Source organism: Lipophrys pholis (assembly GCF_963383615.2).
Source record: "Lipophrys pholis genome assembly, chromosome: 20".
Taxonomy (NCBI): Eukaryota; Metazoa; Chordata; class Actinopteri; order Blenniiformes; family Blenniidae; genus Lipophrys; species Lipophrys pholis.
In genome coordinates, this window is record NC_137648.1 from 22,185,428 (window position 1) to 22,207,956 (window position 22,529).

Genomic DNA, 22,529 nt, shown 5'->3' on the forward strand with positions numbered 1-22,529 from the left:
TCCACTTCAGGTTTTTATATAGTCATCAAACCTATATTCTGTTGTTAGGAAGTCCAGACAAAACTAAATATAACAAAAAAACTAAATAGGCCTGATTCACATTTGACAGCTTCAGTTCAGTTCAGAGCCTGGATGAACGTTATTGGTCATGCAGGACACAAAGAGGAGGAGGCTAAATACATTAAAGAGAGAGAAACACACACGCACGCACGCGCACACACGCACGCACGCACGCACGCACGCACGCACACACACACACACACACACACACACACACACACACACACACACACACACACACACACACACACACACACCAGAGAACAATGAGCTCTGAACATTAACAGGAGAACACGGACATTCTAGTGGACCGACCACCAAGCTGAATTGTCATTACGGTGACTGTCAAAATAAAACCAGCATGTTGGATCTGCCCCCGGCTCGCTCAGCATGAGACTCACAATCTCAGGGTAGTGGGTTCGTGTCCCACGCCGGGCGCCACCTTCCTGTGGGCTCACCACCTGCAGGAAGGTTCTTAATCAGGTGCTATGTGATCTGGGTGACAGTGCATACACACACACATACACACGGCTTTGAGCCGTCATAACAATGTGAATGAAAACTTTAAAATTTATTGATCAGTAAATATAGACATGACTGTAGTTAATTGCATGTTTTACACACTGTCAATAATCTAATATATAGCTGAGGGGATGATCAATTAATAGAAGGTGATAACTGATCTCCACATACTGGCGATTAAGACTCAGTTTGTTTGTTTTTTAAATCAAGTTATTGATTCATTTATTTACTCTGACTTTATCAAACCACAATGGCTTCTCATCACATCTCATCTGGAGAAAGATGTTTTATTTGGAATAGTTATAGTTGACTGTCTGCCATGATGATGGGGACGTTTTTCATTCACAAAAACAAATATATGAAGACCAAGCCAAAATTCAAAATTTTTCACAAAGATGTTTGTCTGTACTTTAAATCTCTTACTCTCTTATTCCTTTTTTGACGAAGAAAAATAATATAAGATTATATAATTTTGTAAAAGAATATAAACTCAATGAAAACCCCTAGTGTATGTTCTTTTTTTTATTATTTCTTTTTGTTTCTGTTTGTTTTGTTCAGTTTTATCTTCTGGTTGTTTGGTTGATGTGTGTATGTCTTCTATATTTGGATTGTATTATCAAAGTTGTTATCATTGCCTGGAATTTGTGTTAATAAAGTTTATTTAAAAGAAAAAACGACTTCCCGTATCTCCGCCTATGTCTCCTCCCATCTCATGTCGTAGTTTCCACATGGGCTGCCCCAAGGCAGGAAATAGGGGGAGTTCAGATTTACCTTACCTTATGAATCGTCCACACAGTGAAACTCTAACAATGTGATTGTGATAAACGCTTCATGAATAAAACTGCCGGTTTGAATCCGACCTGACTGTTTGACGGTTGAGTAGCTGAGTGGATCTGGCCCTCCCCCCCGTGTCCCACATGGTACGGTCCGGCCTCTTTTGAACGGGAAGCGGGATTTTTGCGGTTCTCGAGACTTATATTTGTTTTACAGCGAAGAAATAAAGAATCTTTACAGGTCAGTTCATGACAAAAAGCCTTCTTAAATCCTCCCGAGACGCAGCGAGCTGCCGGAAGTTTAGTTTAGGTTCCGTCTGGGAAGGTTGTGATAGCATGTTAGCATCTTGGACGTTAACTGGGGAGATAGAGAGAGAGAGACATAGAGACATACCGAAAGAGAGAGACATGGAGACACACAGAGAGAGAAAGAGACATAAAGACAGAGAGAGAAGAGACATAGAGACATACCGAAAGAGAGAGACATGGAGACACACAGAGAGAGAAAGAGACATAAAGACAGAGAGAGAAGAGACATAGAGACATACCGAAAGAGAGAGACACGGAGACACAGAGAGAGAAAGAGACATAAAGACAGAGAGAAGAGACATACCGAAAGAGAGAGACAGAAAGACATGGAGACACAGAGAGAGACATGGAGACATACACAGAGAAAGATATGGAGTTACACAGAGAGAAAGAGACATGGAGAAAGAGAGACATACAGAGAGAGAAAGAGACATGGAGACACAGAGAGAGAAAGACACAAGGAGACAGAGAGAGAGAGAGACATGGAGACCCACAGAGAGAGAAAGAGACAGGGACACACAGAGATACCTAGGGAGAGAGAGACACATAGAAAGAGAGAGGGAGAGAGTCTCTGCATTCCAGTCTGACAGATGTGTTTCCTCCAGGATGGACGTGACATTGTGTCTCAAGTCTCTGCTGCTGGCGGTCCATCAGCACCAGGATGGTGGGACGGTGCAGACAGAAGCACAACTCCTCAGACAGCTGGAGGTGAGCCTCAGGGGGCGGGAGCTCATCGCTGGTTACCATGGAAATGGGCTGTAACTCTCTCACTGGTTACCATGGAAACAGGCTATAACGCTCACTGGTTACCATGGAAACGGACTGTAACCGTCATTGGTTACCATGGAAACAGGCTGTAACTCCCTCACTAGTTACCATGGAAACAGGCTGTAACTCTATTTGGTAAAAGGTGTGTGTGTGTGTGTGTGTGTGTGTGTGTGTGTGTGTGTGTGTGTGTGTGTGTGTGTGTGTGTGTGTGTGTGTGCGTGCATGGGTGAATGTGATGAAAGCGCTTTGAAGCTGCTGTCAGCGAAAAGGCTCGATATAAAAGTGAGTCCATTTACTGTGGAAATTCTGAAAATTCATGTCCTGCTGTGTCTTCAGGAGACGTCCGTCCTGGGGTGTGGTCCCCTGCTGTCGTCTGGTCAGCAACTTCCTGCAGAGTGTGTGAGCGCCTTGTTGGACGTGGCAGGAAACCCAAACAGCAGCTCCGTCCTGACCGGTTCCATCGTGACCCTGCTGACACTGCTGGGTACGTCCTGGTTCCATCTTCCTGTTCCTGTACCCCTATGGTCCTGTCCAGTCACAGTAGAACCGTACCTCAGTAGAACTGTACCTCACTAGAACAGTACATCAGTGGAACCGTACATCAGTAGAACAGTACCTCACTAGAACCATACCCTGTGGAACCGTACCTCAGTAGAACAGGACCTCAGTAGAACAGAACCTCACTAGAACCATACCTCAGTGGAACCGTACCTCACTAGAACAATACCTCGGTAGAACCATACCTCAGGAGAACCGTGTTGTCATCCTGCAGCCGGAGACGACTCCAGCAGAACGATCCTCCACAGCGGCTTCAACCTGAGCGGAACGCTGGCCACCATCATCCAGCGCAGCGAGCCACAGGAACCTCTGGTTCTGCAGGTCAGTCCAACGCCGGTTCTGTTGGCTGCTTCACAATAAAAGTCTGTGCTTCACAATAAAAGTCTGTTTCACAATAAGGGCAGTAGAAGGCCTCAGAAAGGACTAAAGAGACGTGTGCATGTGGGGGGGGGGGTTGTGGTGGAACTACCAGATCAGACATGCACCCAGGAGTTCTAGTCCAGATCTGCAGACCTCCAGGAGTTCTAGTCCAGGTCTCAGTGATCCCATCTATTCAGAATATCTGTTGCTGAAGAGAAGAAGTTCATAACAAGGTGCTAAAACAAGATGTTCCCTCAAGATGTTCCCTCAATGTCTCTTCTGACAGCAACAGTGAAACACGCAGAACAAAGGGAGAAAGTTCTGGAAAAGACCAGGCTGTTTTACACAGTGCTCACTCTGACCTCTGACCTCTGACCTGTTGGTTGTTTGAGACCTGGTCATGTTTTTATGTTCTGCGTGTGTGTGTGTGTGTGTGTGTGTGTGTGGGTGTGTGTGTGTGTGTGTGTGTGTGTGTGTGTGTGTGTGTGTCAGTGTGTGCAGCTGCTGCAGAGACTCTCCTATAACTCCAGCATCTTCCAGTCGTCCAGCTCCGTCCAGCAGCTCGTCTCTTTCCTCATCACCAACATGTGAGTTGCTCGTCTGCAACGGTCCAGGACCCGAAAGTCCAGGACCCCACGTATGTCCTGCAGCCCGCATGCTAAACCCCCCCCAAATGTCCTCCACAGCCAGTCGAAGGACGACGTCCTCATTGTGCCGTGTCTCGGCCTCATGGCCAACCTGTGTCGGAGGGATCACTGGGTGCAGAGTCACATCCGGTCTCTGGTGAGTCTGACTCTTCTCTGGTGAGTCTCTGTCTTTTAAACCCTCCTTAAGACATAACTCTGCGTGTGTGTGTGTGTGTGTGTGTGTGTGTGTGTGTGTGTGTGTGTGTGTGTGTGTGTGTGTGTGTGTGTGTGTGTGTGTGTGTGTGTGTGTGTGTGTGTGTGTGTGTGTGTGTGCAGGATAACGTGAGGTCCTTCTATCGGACTCTGCTGAACCTCCTGGACCACAACAGTCTGACCGTGGTGGTCTTTTCTCTGTCCATCCTGGCCGGCCTCACGCTGCGGGAGGAAGTGGGCAAGAAGGTGAGGGGGGGGTTCTTCTCACCGGTTCTAGGGATACACCAATCCACATTTTTTCACTTCAATCCGATCCCGATACCTGAATGTGGATATCTGCCCATACCGATACTTTTCCGATACCAGAGCTGTTTGCTTTAATATCATTGTTATCATAATTGTTGACTTTTGTACGCGCGGCACTCGTGACGTCAAAATCGTCATCTGCCCCCGTGCGCAAGTGTCCGCTCCGACCCTGCGGCGGTGGACCGCGCGCAGCCCAAATTTTGTGACCGCGCGACCTGTGTGCGACTGTACGCGCCAACTGCGCATGCGCCAGAACCTACCGGTCGCTTTTGTAGGTGATCCTCCGTCTCCCCGTCTGAACAATCACAATTTAAAAGCAAATGAAGATACCCAGACGGCTCAGAACTCCTGAAGTGAAACATAAAGTACTTTAGGAAAGGTGGAGAACGCCGGGCAGCAGAAGTAGGGATATTTTTTGGATGGTTATGTTACGTTACGGAACGCGCAAGGAAGTGAGCCCAGAGTGGAGCATGGCCACAATCCTGTGCGCCCCGCGGACACTCGCGACACTGCGCGGACATTGGTAGCATGAAGGGGGCTTAAAGCACAAAAAAATCTCCGCAGGTTGGATCGGAAAATTGCGATCCGTGAATTACGCTTGTATCAGAACCCGACACCGATACTAGATCGGATCGGCCCCATCCCTCACTGGTTGCTCTCCACTGTCCTGGTTGCTCCTCCCTGGTTGCTCCTCAATGTTCTGGTTGCTCCTCACTGTCCTGGTTGCGCCTCCCTAGTTGCTCCTCATTGGTTGCTCCTCACTGTTCTGGTTGCTCCTCAATGTTCTGGTTGCTCCTCACTGTTCTGGTTGCTCCTCACTGGTTGCTCCTCAATGTTCTGGTTGCTCCTCACTGTCCTGGTTGCTCCTCGCTGGTTGCGCCTCCCTAGTTGCTCCTCACTGGTTGCTCCTCAATGTTCTGGTTGCTCCTCGCTGGTTGCTCCTCAATGTTCTGGTTGCTCCTCACTGTCCGGGTTGCTCCTCGCTGGTTGCTCCTCACTGGTTGCTCCTCAATGGTTGCTCCTCACTGTCCTCCTGGTTGCTCCCGTTTGCTCCTCACTGGTTGCTCCTGGTTGCTCCTCACTGGTTGCTCCTCAATGGTTGCTCCTCAATGGTTGCTCCTCACTGTCCTCCTGGTTGCTCCCGTTTGCTCCTCACTGTCCTTGTTGGTCCTCACTGGTTGCTCCTGGTTGCTCCTCACTGGCTGCTCCTGGTTGCTCCTCACTGGCTGCTCCTGGTTGCTCCTCACTGGTTGCTCCTGGTTGCTCCTCAGCTCTTCGGACCAGAGAACATCCAGCAGACGTTCCAGCTGGTCTTCAACATCATGGTGAACGGAGACGGGACTCTGACCATGAAGTACTCAGTGGACCTGCTGGTGGCGTTGCTGAGGAGCCGGCAGATAGCCGAATATCTGAGCAGGTCGGGTTCTCCTCCTTACTCCTCCTCCTGCTCCTGCTGCTCCTCCTGCCCCCCCCCCCCCCCCCCCCCCCCACACACACACACACACACACACACACTGCTCCTGCTGCTCCTCCTCACTGCTCCTCCTCACTGCTCCTCCTCTTGCAGGTTCCAGCACTTCTCTGCATGTGTGACTCGGGTTTTAGGACTGCTGAAGTCAAAGGACCCGGAGTCTGCAGCCAAGGTATACACACACACACACACACACACACACACACACACACACACACACACACACACACACACACAGTGTGAGGTGTGTGATGCAGCAGGTTTTCTCTCTGGGGTGTCGGGGGTCTTGCAGGTCCTGGAGCTCCTCTTGACCATGTGCAGGGTGTCCAGTCTCCGTCCTCTGGTCTGCCAGGTCTTCTTCACACCTGCTGGACCCAGACTGAGGCCCGCGGACCGCAGACCAGGACCTGAGGGCAAGGACCAGTCCGGCTCTGGGCTGGTTCTGGTGCAGTGGCTCAGCTCGCCTGTGGAGGGCGCCGAGTCCTGCTCACTGCAGGTCATGCAGCTCCTGAAGGAGCTGCTGGAGGTACAGGACACACAGGACCAACTCAGACCCCCATAGACCATCATAAACCCCCATAGACCACCACAGACCCTAATAGACCACCATAGAACCCCATAGACCATCATAAACCACCACAGACCACCACAGAACCCCATATACCATCATAGACCACCACAGACCCTCATAGACCACCACAGACCCTCATAGACAACCACAGAACCCCATAGACCATCATAAACCACCACAGACCCCCATAGAACCCCATAGACCATCATAAACCACCACAGACCACCACAGAACCCCATATACCATCATAAACCACCACAGACCCTCATAGACCACCACAGACCCTCATAGACCACCACAGAACCCCATAGACCATCATAAACCGCCACAGACCCCCATAGGCCACCACAGACCCTCATAGACCACAACAGACCACCATAGACCACCTCAGATAGCCAGGGAGGACAGGAGTCCCAGATGTTGTGGTCTGTCCTCCAGGAGGCGCTGGGAGGAGACGCAGTCTCTGATTGGACGCTGAGCTTCCTGGACCTGCTACTTCCTGTCCTGCTGGACCTGCTGAGGACCTTCAAGTCCGGTCCAGACCTGGACCCCAGGAGAGTCTGCATCTGGACCACTCACATCAGCAGTCTGCTGCTCCATATCCTTTAACCTGGAACCATGTGGAATCCCCAGACCCCCACAACAGAGACCCATCCCACCCAGACTCCAAAACAGAGACACCCCCCCACCCCCCAACAGAGACCTTCTCAACTGAGATTCCCCCAACCCAGACCCCCGTTTGACCCTTGACCCTGTCACTGCTGTGTGCTCAGGACTCCACCCGCCTCCTGCTGGGCCGTCAGGTCAGCGCTCCGCTCTGCCTCTCCCAGGTCCAGACCCTCCTCTCCTGTTGTCATGGCAACGGGTCCGACGGCAACCGCAGGTGGAAACAGGAAGCAGGAGGCAGGACTCCCCCGGGGTCCTGGAGCTTTATTCACTTTGTGTGTGTGTGTGTGTGTGTGTGTGTGTGTGTGTGTGTGTGTGTGTGTGTGTGTGTGTGTGTGTGTGTGTGTGTGTGTGTGTGTGTGTGTGTGTGTGTGTGTGTGTGTGTGTGTGTGTGTGTGTGTGTGTGTGTGTGTGTGTGTGTGTGTGTGTGTGTGTGTGTGTGTGTGTGTGTGTTGCAGTGTGTGTTCAGAAGCTGTGTTACAGATGGTGGAGTTGATGAGCAGACTGAAGCATCAGGTTAAAGACATGGAGACGACTTTCTACAGGATACTGCAGGTACAGTCTGCTCCTCCTCCTCCTCCTCCTTTTCCTCTGCTCTTCCTCCTCTCGTCCTCCTTCTCATTCTCCTCACCTCACCACCTCCTCTCCTCCCCACCTCAGGACCACAGGATGGTGACTCCTCTCTCTCTAGCTCTGACGTCTCACCACAGAGAGAAAGTTCATCGAGCTCTCAGTCTGTTGACTGAAGCTGCTTATCTGCCTGACTTCCCCTCTGTGCTGTGAGTCTCTCACACACACACACACACACACACACACACACACACACACACACACACACACACACACACACCGTGACCTGTCTCCTTCACATCATAAAGTTTGGGAGAAAGCATCGCTGCCAATAACTCGTACCGCCAGAAGGAGGCGGAGCTGTCGGTCAAACCTGCGGCCCTGCAGGAAGTCCCGCCCACCAGCATCCTGGACCGGTCTGGTTCTAACGGGAGTGTTTCCTGTCTGGTGGAGAAAGTCCACAACAGCCTGGAGGTACGATAGAGCATCTTCCTCCTCTAACATCAGATTATAGCTCATCCTCCTCCTCGAACATCAGATTATAGTGCATCTTCCTCTTCTAACATCAGATTATAGTGCATCTTCCTCTTCTAACATCAGATTATAGTGCATCTTCCTCTTCTAACATCAGATTATAGGGCATCTTCCTCTTCTAACATCAGATTATAGAGCATGTTTGATTCCTTCCATCAGTGTGGCGAGGGCAGGTGACAGTAGTAACCACTGCAGCACAGCGCCACCTGTCCCTGGAGAGTTGTGGTGTGTTTGTTGCTCCTCTGGTTGTTGATGTTGTCGTTTTGTTTGCAGGTGAAGGACTCGCACGTCTCTGACATCATCCAGGTGTTTCAGTTGAAAGAAGCTCGTCTCCAGGACCTTGTGGAAGCCAAAGCTCTGGCTCTGTCTCAGGCTGACCGGCTCACTGCGCAGTACAGACTGCAGCTCGCCCAGGCCCAGGCTGAGGTCTCTCTCTCTCTCTCTCTCTCTCTCTCTCTCTCTCTCTCTCTTTCTCTCTCTTTCTCTCTCTCACTCACTCACTCACTCACTCTCTTTCTCTCTTTCTCTCTGGGCTGCTCACTACGGCCCCGTCCATCAGACTGGCCAGCTCGCATCACTGCTGAAGGAGGCGGAGCTTCGGCGCGAGGCGCTGCAGGAAGAGCTGCAGCTGCAGGTGCAGGTGGTGGAGCGCTCTGAGGCAGACGCCCAGGAGCTGCTGCAGCACAACGCCCGGCTGCAGAGCCACAGCCAGGAGCACCAGGCCCTGAAGGCCGCCTACAACGCTCTGCTCAGCAGGTAGGTAGGGAGGGTGTGTGTGGGGGTTGGGGTGTGTGTGTGTGTGTGTGGTAACACACCTGTGCCGCAGGCTGAACGACAGTGAGCGGCTGCTGAAGGAGCTACAGGAGAAACATGGAGCTCTGAGCAGAAACCATGAGCTGCTGACAAAGAGCCAGGAGGCTCTGCAGCTGCAGCACCACCGGTACACACATACACACACACACACACACACACACACACACACACACCCTGCCCCACTCACCTCCTCTCTGGTCCATCAGGCTGCAGGAGGAGAAGGAGGAGAAGGAGGAGGAGATCAAGATGCTGCGCTCAGACCTTCTGAAGAAGAGCAGCAACATCTCAGGTGTGTGTGTGTGTGTGTGTTTGATATTAGGTGTGTGTGTGTGTGTGTTTGATCTCAGGTGTGTGTGTGTGTTTGATCTCAGGTGTGTGTGTGTGTTTGATATTAGGTGTGTGTGTGTGTTTGATCTCAGGTGTGTGTGTGTGTTTGATATTAGGTGTGTGTGTGTGTGTTTGATCTCAGGTGTGTGTGTGTGTTTGATATTAGGTGTGTGTGTGTGTGTGTGTTTGATCTCAGGTGTGTGTGTGTATTTGATCTCAGGTGTGTGTGTGTTAAAACCCAGTAGCAGCAACATGAAACACATCAGTTGAATAAAGATGATCAGACACAACAGGAAGCTGCATTCAACTGTTTGGTCCAGATAAAATAACCCAGTCCAGTCTGGTCTGGTCCAGAACCCCCGAGGGGCATGTCCTGCCCCTGCAGCCAATAGCAGTGGAGGTGTGTCTAAACCACGCCCTCTCTCAGGTCTGCAGGCGGAGCTCCGGGTGGAGGAGCAGAAGGTAGAGCAGAAGGAGCAGCAGAGGAGGGACCTGGAGGAGAGCCTGGACCTGCTGAGGGGGGAGCTGCACAAGACGGAGCAGGCCCGCAAGGAGGCCAGCATCAAGGTGAGGCGGAGGGAGAATCAAGGTGGTGGGTGGGGTCTGAGCCCAGTATTGGGGGGGATGAGTCCAGTATGGGGAGGGATGAGTCCAGTATGGGGAGGGGTCTGAGATCAAGTGGGGGGGGGGGGGGGTATTAGTCCAGTACTGGGGGCTGACCCACTGGCTGTTCCAGGCCTCGTCTCTGGAGCTGCAGAAGATCCAGGTGGAGACGAAACTCCAGCAGAAGGAGGAGGAGCTTAACAAGCACTCGGCCATGATCGCCATGATCCACAGTCTGAGCAGCGGCAAGACCCGGACCGAAGTCAACCTGTCGCTGTAACCAGGTCCTCCAGGTTCCTGCTGGTCCTCCTGGGTCCTTCTGGGTCCTGCCCCAGACATGGAGTCCGGGAGGTCCAGTACGGTGGCCCCTGCTGCCCCCTGGTGGCCCAGGAGAAGAAGACTTCCTGCATGAAGGCTTAAAGATGGAAAAGAACACATGAACTGAATTCATTTCATCCACTTTCACAGCATGAAGTCGCCTGTTAGGGTCTGCTCCTATCTCACACACACACACACACACACACACACACACACACACACACACACACACACACACACACAGTAATGAAATGACTTTGATGTTATTAGTTTTAATTTTATTTGTAAATATTTTCTATAATGTCACAATAACAAACATGTTTTCGAAAAAACTCCTAATCAATGATAAAGTTGATTGATCGAGTTTCTGTTGTGAATAAAATATTTCAAGCTTTTAAACTCTCGTCCTTCACCCTCCTCCAGGATTGATTGATTGATTGATTGTTGACATAAAGATCAGTTCCATCTTGGACAGACAAACTTCTGAAGTGTGTGCGTCAGTCATTTCTGTGAACTCGTGGATCATTAATCTGTTACAGGATGTGAGTAATCTAATCTGGACTCAGATTTACATATAAACGTGAATTTCCTCCTCCTGTCTGAAGTCCGTTTTCATCTTCAGTTACTTTAGTTACTCTAAAGATAAGAACCAATGAAGTGATCATTAATACATGTCTGACTGACGTTTATCAGATGAAGGTGATTTTCAGACTTTTGGTGAATTTTATTGCCACCGGATGTTCAATAAACACGCTCGGCTTCCCTCCAGCCTTCTGCGCGTGCGTGGCTTCCCTCCGACGTTCCGTAGAAAAGCGAAAGTCATGATGAGGACGTCAACTGTCGGAGTGGTAAATATTCAGCTTTTTTCTCTCGTTCTACCTCCAAAAACAGGATGTTGTTCTCGGGAAGCGGCGCTGAAACACGTTTATGGAGCGTCTAACTTCTAAACACATAGCGAGGCTTTAACGTGAGCTCCGAGTTAGCTGCTGTGGCTAACTGCCCCATTCAAAACACCAGAAGAAGAAACAGCAGTGATGGTGCTGAGGTTCCACCTCCTGCTGAGGTTCCACCTCCTGCTGTGTATAAATGTTCACTAGGAAACTGCAGACCAATCGGTCCTTATGGGATTAATAAACTGAACTCAACCTCAGCAGTGGATTATTTGATCGGCAGCAGTTAGCGAGTTACGTTTCAGACTTTATATCAGCTTTACACCCAGAAAATACTTTAATTCATTCTTTTGACCGAATACCATCTGACCTAGTGACCGAATACCACCTGACCTGGTGACCCAATACCACCTGACCTGGTGCTCTGACCTGATGTTCTCCTGTTCTGCCACCAGGTGTCGCTGAGTGCTGTGCTTGCTGCCACCATGGAGGGCAAGAAGAAGAGTGAGGAGGGCAAGAAGAAGGGCGAGGAGGCGGGGCTGAACCTCCAGGAGGTGGGTGGGGTTTACAGAGGCGGGGGGGTGCAGGTGCAGGAGACTGAACATCTGTCTGTCTTCCAGCTGCCGTCTCTGTACACCCAGCCTGAACCTCAGCGTCTCCATCTGGAGCCGGAGGCGGGGCCTTTGGAGCAGAGCGTGGCGTCCCTGAGGAAGTGGGCGGAGCCTTACACCAGCCAGTGTCAGGTGTGTGCTTAAGCAGCTTCCTGTCCAGCCTGCATGTCCTCCTGACTCTGTGTCTTCAGCTCAGTCTCTGGTCTCTATTTCAGCTGGTTACTCAGGCTGCTACCGACAAGCTGGAGGTGAGTCTCCGTCTGGACCTCCGCCGCCGTTCACTCGTTCATCCTGGACCGACTCGGTCCAGCTGAAACGTGACGTCCCTCTGGGAGTAGCATTAGCATTAGCCTTTAGCTTTAGAGCTTTCAGGTGAGGCTTCTTGATAGTGGTGGGCGGAGTTACTGAAGGTATGTGTCCTTCTCTTCCTGTTCTCTTGGACCACAGCAGGTTTACAGGACGGTCCAGCCCCCCATCAGCTCCTCTGTTGCTGCTGTCACAGGTACCAAGTCAACAGAACACTTCAACCAGCTAACCAACCAGCTAACTAACCACCCAGCTAACTAACTAGCTAAACAACCAGCTAGCTAACCAACAAACCAGTCCAGCCCCCCCATCAGATCCTCTGTCACTGCCGTCACAGGTACCCAGTCAGCAGAACACTTCAACCAGCTAACCAACCAGCCAACTAACAAAACCAGCCTGCTAACTAACCAACCCGCTAACTAAGCAAGCAAGCAACCAGCTAACTAACTAGCTAACCAACCAGCTATCAAAACAAACCAGTCCAGCCCCCCATCAGATCTGTCACTGCTGTCACAGGTACCAAGTGAGCAGAACACTTCAACCAGCTAACTAACCAACCAGCCCACTAAGCAACTAACCACCCAGCTAACTAGCTAAGCAACCAACCAGCTATCAAACAAACCAGTGCAGCCCCCCATCAGCTCCTCTGTTGCTGCTGTCACAGGTACCAAGTCAGCAGAACACTTCAACCGCCCACAACCAGCTAACTAACCACCCAGCGCTAACTAACTAACTAGCTAAACAACCAGCTAGCTAACTAACAAACAAGTCCAGCCCCCCATCAGATCCTCGGTCACTGCCGTCACAGGTACCAAGTGAGCAGAACACTTCAACCAGCTAACCAACCAGCTAACTAACAAAACCAGCCCGCTAACTAACCAACCAGCCCACTAAGCAACTAACCACCCAGCTAACTAGCTAAGCAACCAACCAGCTATCAAACAAACCAGTCCAGCCCCCCATCAGATCCGTCGCTGCCGTCACAGGTACCAAGTCATTAGAACACTTCAACCGTCTGCAACTAGTTAACCATCCAGCCAGCTAACTAACTAACTAACCAACCAACCAACCAACCAGCCAACTAACTAACCAACCACCCAGCTAACTAACCAACCAGCCAACTAACCAAATAACCAACTAACCATTCTTGGGATTCTGCTAGTTGTGTGGAACAAAGGTCAGAGTGCGTCAGCGTTTGTCAGTGGCTCCTCCTCCTCTGTCCTGTCCTCAGATACGTACCTGTTCCTGCGGGACCCGCCTCCTGACCTTTACCCCAGTGTGGCGGCGGTGGGCTTCTCCGGCTTCCTGGGTCTTTATTTTGCTAAAGGTGGGCGTGGCCTTCAGGGACCTCGCAGGTTCTCTGCTGCTGGGATTTGAACCGTCAACCCTGTGTGTGTTTCAGGCTCCAGGACCAAGAGGCTCCTCCTCCCACTGGGCCTCATGTCCGTGACGGCCTCCATGTTCTATCCCCAGCAGGCTGCCGCTCTGCTGAAGGTCAGAGTCCCAGACCCCGCCCCGTCTCCATCCACCAATCACAGCACACGACTGAGTCCTGCAGGGCTAGCTCTTGTCGGCCAGACTCTAGTCTAGAGGTTCTCCTCACTCCCTGCATCTGATTCGTTCCCACCAGGTGAGTCGGGACTCCGCCTCCAGCTGGACTCAGCAGGGCCGCGGCGCCGTGGAGAAGCTGTGGCGAGATCCTCCGTTCACCAGGAAGAAGGTGAGCTTGACCCGCTAACCTGCCCGTTACCTTCGTTGGCTTCATCCGCTGATGTTTCTGTTTATCTGAAGTCTGAGAAGAAGGAGAAGACAGACGGTGGGTCCAGCAGCTGAAAGAGACCTGGACCAACACCACCCTGGACCAACCACTCACCTGCTCTTCGGCTCAGACGTCTTCCTCCACTCAACTCCACCACAGCCTGATTGATGCTAAAGCTAGTTTAGCTGTTTCCACCCCATCCGCTCACTCGGTTAGCTTTAGCATTACTCAAAGCTCCACTAGAAAGGAACTCCAGCCAATAACTAATGCTAATGCTAATGCTAACCAAGTGCTTTGTTTCCACCAGTCTAGTGTTGGATAATGCTAATGCTAACAGTTAGCTTTAGCATTAGCACTGAAGAGCAACTCCGACTAATCCTGAAAGTGACTTTGACATTGACCCACGAAAGCTAGCAGTAGCTTGTGTGTGTGTGTGTGTGTGTGTGTGTGTGTGTGTTGATCAGGTGCTTGTGTGTTACAATGTGTGTATCTCTGTAAAGTGAATGTTGTCATGATGCACTGAACAAACTGATTAAAGAAATATAAACACTTCTGCTCCTCTCCTCCTCAACCGGGGAAACTACCTGGCAGTCTGTACTGAGGGGCAAAACATACCTGGCAGTCTGTACTGAGGGGCAAAACATACCTGGCAGTCTGTACTGAGGGGCAAAACATACCTGGCAGTCTGTACTGAGGGGCAAAACATACCTGGCAGTCTGTACTGAGGGGCAAAACATACCTGGCAGTCTGTACTGAGGGTAAACTACCCTCTTTTTAAAAATTTTTTTATTAATACAATGTACAAAAGGTGACATTAACATAGCAAGAGACTTTGAATTTGATCTGTAAATTGTATTATAGAATTACTTTCTATTTCTTTTCTTTTGTACACATGAAATGAAGTGAAAAGCCGACTTTTGTAGGAATAGATCAAATTCAATACAGAGTTCTTTGGTCCTCACAGCTTTAGAGTTAGTGCAGTGCTTTAAAGTGATTATGTATGATGACAGCAGTGAGTCGAATACTATGAATTTAAGAGCAGGGTATCTGATATTTTACTAATAAGATCAGGTTTATCACAAAGGATATTTTTTGGAGGGATGTTTTTCCCATAAATACCAACAATAAGATCTTTTGTTTCAAACTGAATGTCCATATGAAGCTTCCAGTCACAAACAAATGGGGGATTGATTCTTCAGTGTTATGAGAGAACGAGCACAGAGGATCTACATTTAGGCGATAGTTTGAAATAACGGTGTTGACAAGTGAACATCGATGTAAAATCTTCAGACATTCCTCTCGAATCTTATTGGTTCCAAAGTATTTCCTGGACAGGAGCCAAATAGTTCCAGTCTATGTCCATAAATACATTGTTCCACACAAAAACAGATGCTGGTTTACTGATGGACCCCCCTATGATAAGGTCTGATACTGTTATTATTGGTTTGTTGCTCAGGAAAGGGTCAGAGTTTCCAATAAACAACTCAAGTGACAAGAGATAAACTACCTGACAGTCCGTACTGAGGGGAAGCAGCGTCATCTGAGTGGGCGTAGCCACGTCATCAAACACGGAAGTGGGGTTCCGCCCGTTAGCCTGTCCGAATTCAGAAGAACCTGGAGAACCCAGGGCGTTCCCTTCAGAACCGATCCCGTTTGGTGTGACCCGGACAGCACGATGCTCTCCCCGCGGTGAGTGAGACTGAAGGTCTGAGAGTGAGTGAGTCTCTCACTCTGTCTGTCTCTCTCAGTCTCAGTCTCTGTCTCTCACTCTGTCTCTCTCTCTCTGTCTCTCTCAGTCTCTGTCTCTCTCTCTGTCTCCGTCTCTCCCTCTCCCTCTGTCTCTCTCAGTCTCTGTCTCTCTCTCTCTCTCTGTCTCTCTCTGTCTCTCCATCACGTCTATGCGTTTATTTGTGGAGGACAGTACTGATGGTGTGTGTGTGTGTGTGTGTGTGTGTGTGTGTGTGTGTGTGTGTGTGTGTGTGTGTCTAGGCTGCTGTTGCGTCCAGCAGTGTGTGTGTCCAGCAGGTTTCTCTGCACAGGAGAAACATCGAGGAGAGGCCGAGCGCCGGACATGGCTGAAGGTGACTCCTCCTCATGCTCAGTGACTCCTCCTCCCTCTCAGTGACTCCTCCTCATGCTCAGTGACTCCTCCTCCCCTCAGTGACTCCTCCTCATGCTCAGTGACTCCTCCTCCCCTCAGTGACTCCTCCTCCCTCTCAGTGACTCCTCCTCCCCCCCAGTGACTCCTCCTCCCCCCCAGTGACTCCTCCCCCCCAGTGACTCCTCCTCCTTCTCAGTGACTCCTCCTCCCCCCCAGTGACTCCTCCCCCCAGTGACTCCTCCTCCCCTTCTGTGACTCCTCCCCCAGTGACTCCTCCTCCCTCTCAGTGACTCCTCCCCCTCAGTACCCCCCCTCAGTGACTCCTCCTCCTCAGTGACTCCTCCCCCCTCTCAGTGACTCCTCCTCCCTCTCAGTGACTCCTCCTCCCCTCAGTGACTCCTCCCCCTCCCCCTCAGTGACTCCTCCTCCCCCTCAGTGACTCCTCCTCCCCCTCAGTGACCCCTCCTCTAACACAGTGTGTCTCTCCACAGGAGATCCTCTATTTCACGTGTCAAATGGTTCGTGTTGGTAAATCAATCCAGACTCTCAATGTACTCTAATTACATTTTAATTCCTCCTCCTGCTCCTCCTCTTCTTCCTCCTCCTGCTCCTCTTGTCCTCCGCACCTCCATGTCTCAGCAGCGCCTCCTCTGGCAGAGTCAAACTTCTTCCTGCAGCTTTGTGTCGTGTCCTTCTACTCTGAGCTACACACACACACACACACACACACACACACACACACACACACACACACACTCTGATGTTTCCTGTGTGTTTGCAGTGAGAAACAGGCTGAGGGAAATCGTGGGGGCTTCGACCAACTGGAGGTAACGACCAGCCACACACACACTGAGGAGCCACGTTCCTCCATTCTCCTGATTGCACCTCCTGCAGGTCACAGGGTTAGGGACAGCTCTAAGAGGGGTGTGTGTGTGTGTGCGTGTGTGTGTGTGTGTGTGTTTGTGTGTGTGTGTGTGTCCTCAGCGACCACCAGCACGCCATGGCGGAGCGCAGCTCCTTGTCCTCCATGTTGGCGAAGTCTCAGAAGGATCTCCCATCCAGGAGGATGAAGGACAGCTACCTGGAGGTCTTCCTCCCTCTGGGCTCCGAGCCGCAGCTCAGGGAGAAGTACCTGACCTTCCACAACACCGTGAGGTACACACACACACACACACAGACACACACACACACACACACACACACACATACACACACACAGCTTTAATCCACGATGCGTTCACTGGCTGTTGGTTATAATCAGTTCTTGAGGAAATGTGGGTGGATGATGCGTTCACTGACCTCTGGACATCCTGGTGCTGCACATGAGCAGTGATGCGTTCAACCGTAGGGATGCGGCTCACAGGGTTCTGGTTCTGGTTCTTGTTCCAGGTTCGGGAGGATCCTGGAGGACTTGGACAGTTTGGCAGGTACGACGTCTTCTTTTGTTCCCCGGAGCGCCGATCTGTCCCACGCTAACCGAACACCTCGTCCACAGTGCTCATCTCCTACTCTCACACCTACAACCCTGAGCTGAAGAGGTCACCGCTGTCCATCGTCACCGCCCTGGTGGACAAGATCGGTAAGATGTCCTGCACACAGTGATCAAGGCGTCAGTCTCAGCTCTCACCCTTTGTTTGTTTGTTTGTTTGTTTGTTTGTTTGTGAGCAGACATGAGGCATCACGTCATTTACCCAGACTGTGACATCAAGTTCAGCGGTCATGTGACCTGGGTGGGGAGGACGTCCATCGAGGCCAAGATGCACATGTCTCAGGTCAGCCACAAATACTCAAGTACAATCCAGCAACTCCAAGTACTGCAGTTACTGTATTAGTTACTGGACATAAGAAGTAACTAGTTACTTGGTGACGTTCATTCGAATGTTCTGTTAATTATGTTCACATGTCTGGATTATTGTAGCGTTAGCTGAGCTGTTAGCGCTGATGCTCTATAATCTGGATGTTGGAGAAGGAAGATGCTCTATAATCTGATGTTGATGAGGAATGTGCTCTATAGTCTGGATGTTGGAGGAGGAAGATGCTCTATAATCTGATGATAGACGAGGAATATGCTCTATAATCTGGATGTTGGAGAAGGAAGATGCTGTATAATCCGATATTAGAGGAGGAGATGTGCAATAATCTGATGTTAGATGAGGAATGTGCTCTATATCAGGGGAGGGCAGTCTTGTTCCTCGATTGCCGCAGCCCTGCATGTTTTCAATGTTGTCCTGCTCAAACACACCTGAGTTGTCATGATGAGGCTCAGCAGAAAGCTTGATAAGGAGCCAATCATTGCTGTCAGCCGTGTTGATGTGAGGACACATTGAAACTGTGCAGGACTGCGGCCCTCGAGGACCAGGATTGCCCACCCCTGCCCTATAATCTGATGCTACTCAGGAGTAAGATGTTCTATAATCTGATGTTAGAGGAGGAACATGTTCTCTAATCTGATGTTAGAGGAAGAAGATGCTCTGTAATCTGATGTTAGAGGAGGAAGATGCTCTATAACCTCTAATCCTCCTGCAGTACAGAGATGGAGTCTACGCTCCCGTCCTGGACGCCACGTTCGTCATGGTGGCTCGAGACCCGGAGAACAAGAGGTGAAGTTAACGGAGATGTTCTACTGTACACACACACACACACACACACACACACGGGTGTTTATGAATTGTCCAATCACAAACTTCTGTGTTTTCGTTGCCTTCAGGGCTGCATTTGTGAACCCGATCATACCTGATGATTCCAAAGAGGACAACATCCTGCAAGATGGAGAAGGTAGGTGTGTGTGTGTGTGTGTGTGTGTGTGTGTGTGTGTGTGTGTGTGTGTGTGTGTGTGTGTGTGTGTGTGTGTGTGTGTGTGTGTGTGTGTGTGTGTGTGTGTGTGTGTGTGTGTGTGTGTGTGTGTGTGTGTGTGTGTGTGTGTGTGTGTGTGTGTGTGTGTGTGATCTATCTTCACTCTGTGTGTTCCAGCCAACAAGACCCGCCGTGTGGAGTTGAGTACGGCCTCGTTGCTGAAAGTTGCTCCGACAGATGAAGAGAGAAAACTGATCCACAGCATGTTTCTACACACCCTGGACTCAAAGTACACAACTCTCACTACACACCCAGAGTCCTGAACTATGACCCTGATTAACAGACCAGGATATCTCTGTTACCTGGAACCTGTCACATGAAAGGGGCGGAGCTTGCAGCGTGTGACCAATCACAGAGGGGGAAACCCTGCAGAGCAGCTGACTTTACCATAGAGGAGCAGTTATTCTCTGAGATTATGAGGAATCCAAACACATCCAGCAGCTCAAAGCAACACTGCTGCTGCAGCCAAAGCCAGAACCTTCCTGACTTGTTAATGCTGACTTGGTGAGATTAGAGCACATTCATTCATTGGACAATAGAAACAGACTCACTTTCACTTTATTCCAGCAGAAAGGTTCCAGGCAGAGCTTCCTCACTGCTCTTCTTTTACTTTACATTTTACATCCACTTGTTCTGAGGCTGAGTTTCCTCCGTGTGAGTGCGTTTCGTGTTGGAATATTTATTCATTACCGTGATGATCGCATTTTCAAAGAGATCTGATTGGTCAGGAGGCGGAGCTTTACACTCACTGTGATCATATCCAGAACGTATCCTGTTCCAGAGCAGGTTAGACATTCAGACTCAGTTACCAGGTGATTTATCCTGGGAAGAAGTGAACCAGTGTCATTGTATGGAAAGCCAGAGTTAATCCTGAAGTTACCTGGATAAGAGGAAATCTAGTGTTCAGGCCTCAGAGGCCTGTACTACGAAGCTGGAGTTTCTCTTATCCAGATAACTTCAGGATTAACTCTGGTTTTCCGTACTATGACGCTCGCTCACTTCTCACCAGGATAAATCACCTGGTTACTGACGCTGAAAGTCTAACCTTCTCCGGAGCAGGTTATGTTCTGGATAAGAAGTCGGAGCTCCGCCTCCTGACCAATCAGAACTCTTGGAAAATGCCCCACCCATTCTTAAATGATGGTGATTGGTGGGCGGGTTCAGCGCTGAGCTGCAGTAGAGATGATAAATTAATTCAGAATGATCTTTCTGACATAATAAAATAAATCCTGGTCTCTGAGGCTCTGAAGGAGGTTTTTGTTCTGGATTGTTCCAAGTTAGTTTATCTGTTATAATGAGGTTCATGATCACACCTGACAGAACTGCAGAAACATGAATTTATGGAACCAGAACTACTCCTGTCGTCATGGTGATGAATTAATATTCCAACATGAAACACAAGAAAAACTCCGCCTCAGAACAACTGGATGGAAAATCTAAAGTAACAGAAGCTCAGTGAGGAAGTTCAGCCCGACACGGTTCTGCTGGAATAAAGTGAAACTGATTGATCAGCAGACGTGCCGTCAGTTTATATCACTGATTAATTAATCTGGTCTAATCTCACCAAGTCAGCATTAACAAGTCAGGAATGTTACAGCAGTGTTGCTTTAAACCTGCTGGATGTGTTTAATTCTTCATAATCTCAGAGAATAACTGCTCCTTCAGTAATCTGTAAACTGCGCTGCAGGATTTCTCCTTCTGTGATTGGTCAGACGCTGCAAACTCCGCCCCTTTCATGTGAACGCTCACGTAGGTCTGGGTGGAACCAGAGAGTTGATAACCTGCTTGGTAGTAACGGTGGTCAGGATGGTGTGTCTGGATCAGTCAACCAGGAAACAGAGATCCTGGTATGTTGATCAGGGTTCGTAGTACAAGTCCCTGAACTACACACCAGTAGCAGACGATCCACTGGGACCGTCAGTCTGCTCTGACCATCATATGTTGTTGTTGTTGCGTTGCAGCACAGTCAGTTTCCGCAGCAGAGTCCTGCCTCCCAACTCGGTGTGGATGGAAGACGCCAAGCTGAAGGGTCTGGAGATCTGCCACCCTCAGGTCAGAGGTCACGCTGGACCATCTGAACCCAGTTTGAAACCTAGAAAGAGGATTTTAACGACTGAACTGTCCTGGTGTGTGTGTGTGTGTGTGTGTGTGTGTGTGTCTGTGTGTGTGTGTGTGTGTGTTCACCAGGAGAGGAACATCTTCAACAGAATCTTTGGAGGTTTCCTGATGAGGAAAGCTTATGAGCTGGGCTGGGCCAATGCCTCGTCCTACGGGTCAGAACTGCTCGCTGCTAGAACACACACACACACACACACACACACACACACACACTCACACAAACACTCTCTCCTGACTCCTCTGTTGGATCTTCCAGAGGTTGTCGGCCCAGCCTGGTTGCCGTGGACGACATCCTCTTCCAGAAGCCGGTGGAAATCGGTTCTCTGTTGATGCTCTCGTCTCAGGTCTGCAGCTTCCTGTTACCCGTTACCTCCTCTTTACTCCCCTTTAACTAGCGTAAACTGTGTGTGTGTGTGTTTCAGGTGTGTTACACTCAGGACCACTACATCCAGGTCAGAGTTCACAGTGAGGTGTTCGACCCGCTGACCCAACAACACAACACCACCAATGTCTTCCACTTCACCTTCAGCTCAGACCAGCTCGTCCCCAACGTGGTGCCCAAGACCTACGGAGGTGAGCCGGGCCACTGCTGCTCCTCTGCTCTGCTGCTCCTCCTCATCCTGCTGCACCTCCTTATCCTCCTCCACTGCTGCTCTGCTGCTCCTCCTCATCCTCCTCATCTTCTGCTCCTCCTCCTCATCTTGCTCCTCATCCTCCTCATCCTGCTGCTCCTCCTTATCCTCCTCCACTGCTGCTCTGCTGCTCCTCCTCATCCTGCTGCTCCTTATCCTCCTCCTCTGCTGCTCCTCATCCTCCTCCTCTGCTCCTCCTCCTCATCTTGCTCCTCATCCTGCTGCTCCTCATCCTCCTTATCCTCCTCCACTGCTGCTCTGCTGCTCCTCCTCATCCTGCTGCTCCTTATCCTCCTCCTCTGCTGCTCCTCCTCATCCTCATCCTTTTCCTCCTCCTGCCTATGGGTCACTGTAACCACAAACTGCAGGGCAGCAGATGGAGGTCAGCTAGAGTTTAGATGGCGGACAGTTGGGGGTCACTCAGACCTGTGAACCTCCAAACACAAGCTGGCTCCTTTAACTTTTTGCAAGACGAAAGGAAACGTTGAAATAATCCAAAGCTTCGTTTCCACGTCGGCACAAAGGAAAACACTTAACTTCTTGACAACGTTGCCGTGCAAACATCAGAATTTTCTGAAATCAAAGTGCAAAACGATAAGTTTCACTCGAAACGTTGTCATGGAAACGGGGCCTCGGCGGCTGTTGTCAGTAGCAACACTGATCTGTTGTTCTGTTGCAGAGTCGATGTTGTACCTGGACGGGAAGAGACACTTCAACCAGACGGTGCCGGAGCTGTGAGACGCCGGGGGGGTTCTTGTACTGTTACTGAGCGGTCCGCTCACGCCTGTGTTACACTTAGAAATGGTCTGGAGGGGGAAGCTGTTCCCTGACGGACCGGCTGTCTGTTTCATATTTACTCAAAAGCACCAAATAAAGAGACTTTATCTTTGC

General features: G+C 50.3%; 3 protein-coding genes across 5 annotated transcripts; all 3 read left to right on the plus strand.

Annotated features, from left to right (window-relative positions):
- The first annotated feature begins 1,483 nt into the window (after positions 1–1,483).
- Positions 1,484–10,852, plus strand: cip2a (cellular inhibitor of PP2A). The gene is made up of 21 exons (XM_080489983.1): positions 1,484–1,596; positions 2,270–2,372; positions 2,769–2,916; positions 3,205–3,311; positions 3,843–3,937; positions 4,037–4,133; positions 4,313–4,435; positions 5,767–5,912; positions 6,063–6,138; positions 6,259–6,492; positions 6,976–7,130; positions 7,286–7,420; positions 7,662–7,758; positions 7,864–7,982; positions 8,082–8,247; positions 8,581–8,733; positions 8,867–9,063; positions 9,134–9,247; positions 9,327–9,409; positions 9,875–10,014; positions 10,184–10,852. The coding sequence occupies exons 2-21, from the start codon at positions 2,271–2,273 to the stop codon at positions 10,328–10,330; spliced, it is 2,634 nt and encodes an 877-aa protein (XP_080346109.1). The 5' UTR covers positions 1,484–1,596; position 2,270; the 3' UTR covers positions 10,331–10,852.
- A 307-nt stretch (positions 10,853–11,159) lies between these two features.
- LOC308125477 (MICOS complex subunit MIC26-like) lies at positions 11,160–14,486 on the plus strand. 3 transcript variants are annotated; one of them, XM_080489250.1, is made up of 9 exons: positions 11,160–11,216; positions 11,714–11,812; positions 11,879–12,001; positions 12,085–12,117; positions 12,317–12,371; positions 13,407–13,502; positions 13,578–13,669; positions 13,806–13,895; positions 13,967–14,486. In XM_080489250.1, exons 1-9 carry the CDS (start codon positions 11,190–11,192, stop codon positions 14,006–14,008), a joined length of 657 nt encoding a protein of 218 aa, XP_080345376.1. In that variant the 5' UTR covers positions 11,160–11,189; the 3' UTR covers positions 14,009–14,486. The 3 variants fall into 3 exon arrangements, with proteins under 3 accessions (XP_080345376.1, XP_080345377.1, XP_080345378.1); XM_080489251.1 differs by having other exon boundaries at positions 12,320–12,371; XM_080489252.1 differs by lacking the exon at positions 13,407–13,502.
- A 992-nt stretch (positions 14,487–15,478) lies between these two features.
- LOC308125474 (acyl-coenzyme A thioesterase 9, mitochondrial-like) lies at positions 15,479–22,528 on the plus strand. The gene is made up of 16 exons (XM_080489245.1): positions 15,479–15,623; positions 15,924–16,015; positions 16,527–16,553; positions 16,817–16,862; positions 17,020–17,190; positions 17,425–17,462; positions 17,531–17,614; positions 17,704–17,807; positions 18,562–18,635; positions 18,743–18,810; positions 19,006–19,117; positions 20,850–20,940; positions 21,076–21,161; positions 21,263–21,350; positions 21,429–21,579; positions 22,318–22,528. Exons 1-16 carry the CDS (start codon positions 15,610–15,612, stop codon positions 22,374–22,376), a joined length of 1,305 nt encoding a protein of 434 aa, XP_080345371.1. The 5' UTR covers positions 15,479–15,609; the 3' UTR covers positions 22,377–22,528.
- The last annotated feature ends 1 nt before the right edge of the window (position 22,529 follows it).

Excerpts from the sequence above, each read along its gene's own strand:
- LOC308125474 (XM_080489245.1), top strand. Across the intron at positions 18,811-19,005 it reads CATCCTGCAAGATGGAGAAG|CCAACAAGACCCGCCGTGTG; the intron begins GTAGGTGTGTGT and ends TGTGTGTTCCAG. Across the intron at positions 21,351-21,428 it reads TGTTGATGCTCTCGTCTCAG|GTGTGTTACACTCAGGACCA; the intron begins GTCTGCAGCTTC and ends TGTGTGTTTCAG.
- cip2a (XM_080489983.1), top strand. The coding sequence starts at position 2,271 with ATGGACGTGACATTGTGTCTCAAGTCTCTGCTGCTGGCGGTCCATCAG. Across the intron at positions 4,134-4,312 it reads AGAGTCACATCCGGTCTCTG|GATAACGTGAGGTCCTTCTA; the intron begins GTGAGTCTGACT and ends GTGTGTGTGCAG. Across the intron at positions 6,139-6,258 it reads ACCCGGAGTCTGCAGCCAAG|GTCCTGGAGCTCCTCTTGAC; the intron begins GTATACACACAC and ends GGGGTCTTGCAG.
- LOC308125477 (XM_080489250.1), top strand. The coding sequence starts at position 11,190 with ATGATGAGGACGTCAACTGTCGGAGTG. Across the intron at positions 11,217-11,713 it reads GGACGTCAACTGTCGGAGTG|GTGTCGCTGAGTGCTGTGCT; the intron begins GTAAATATTCAG and ends TTCTGCCACCAG. Across the intron at positions 13,896-13,966 it reads CTCCGTTCACCAGGAAGAAG|TCTGAGAAGAAGGAGAAGAC; the intron begins GTGAGCTTGACC and ends GTTTATCTGAAG.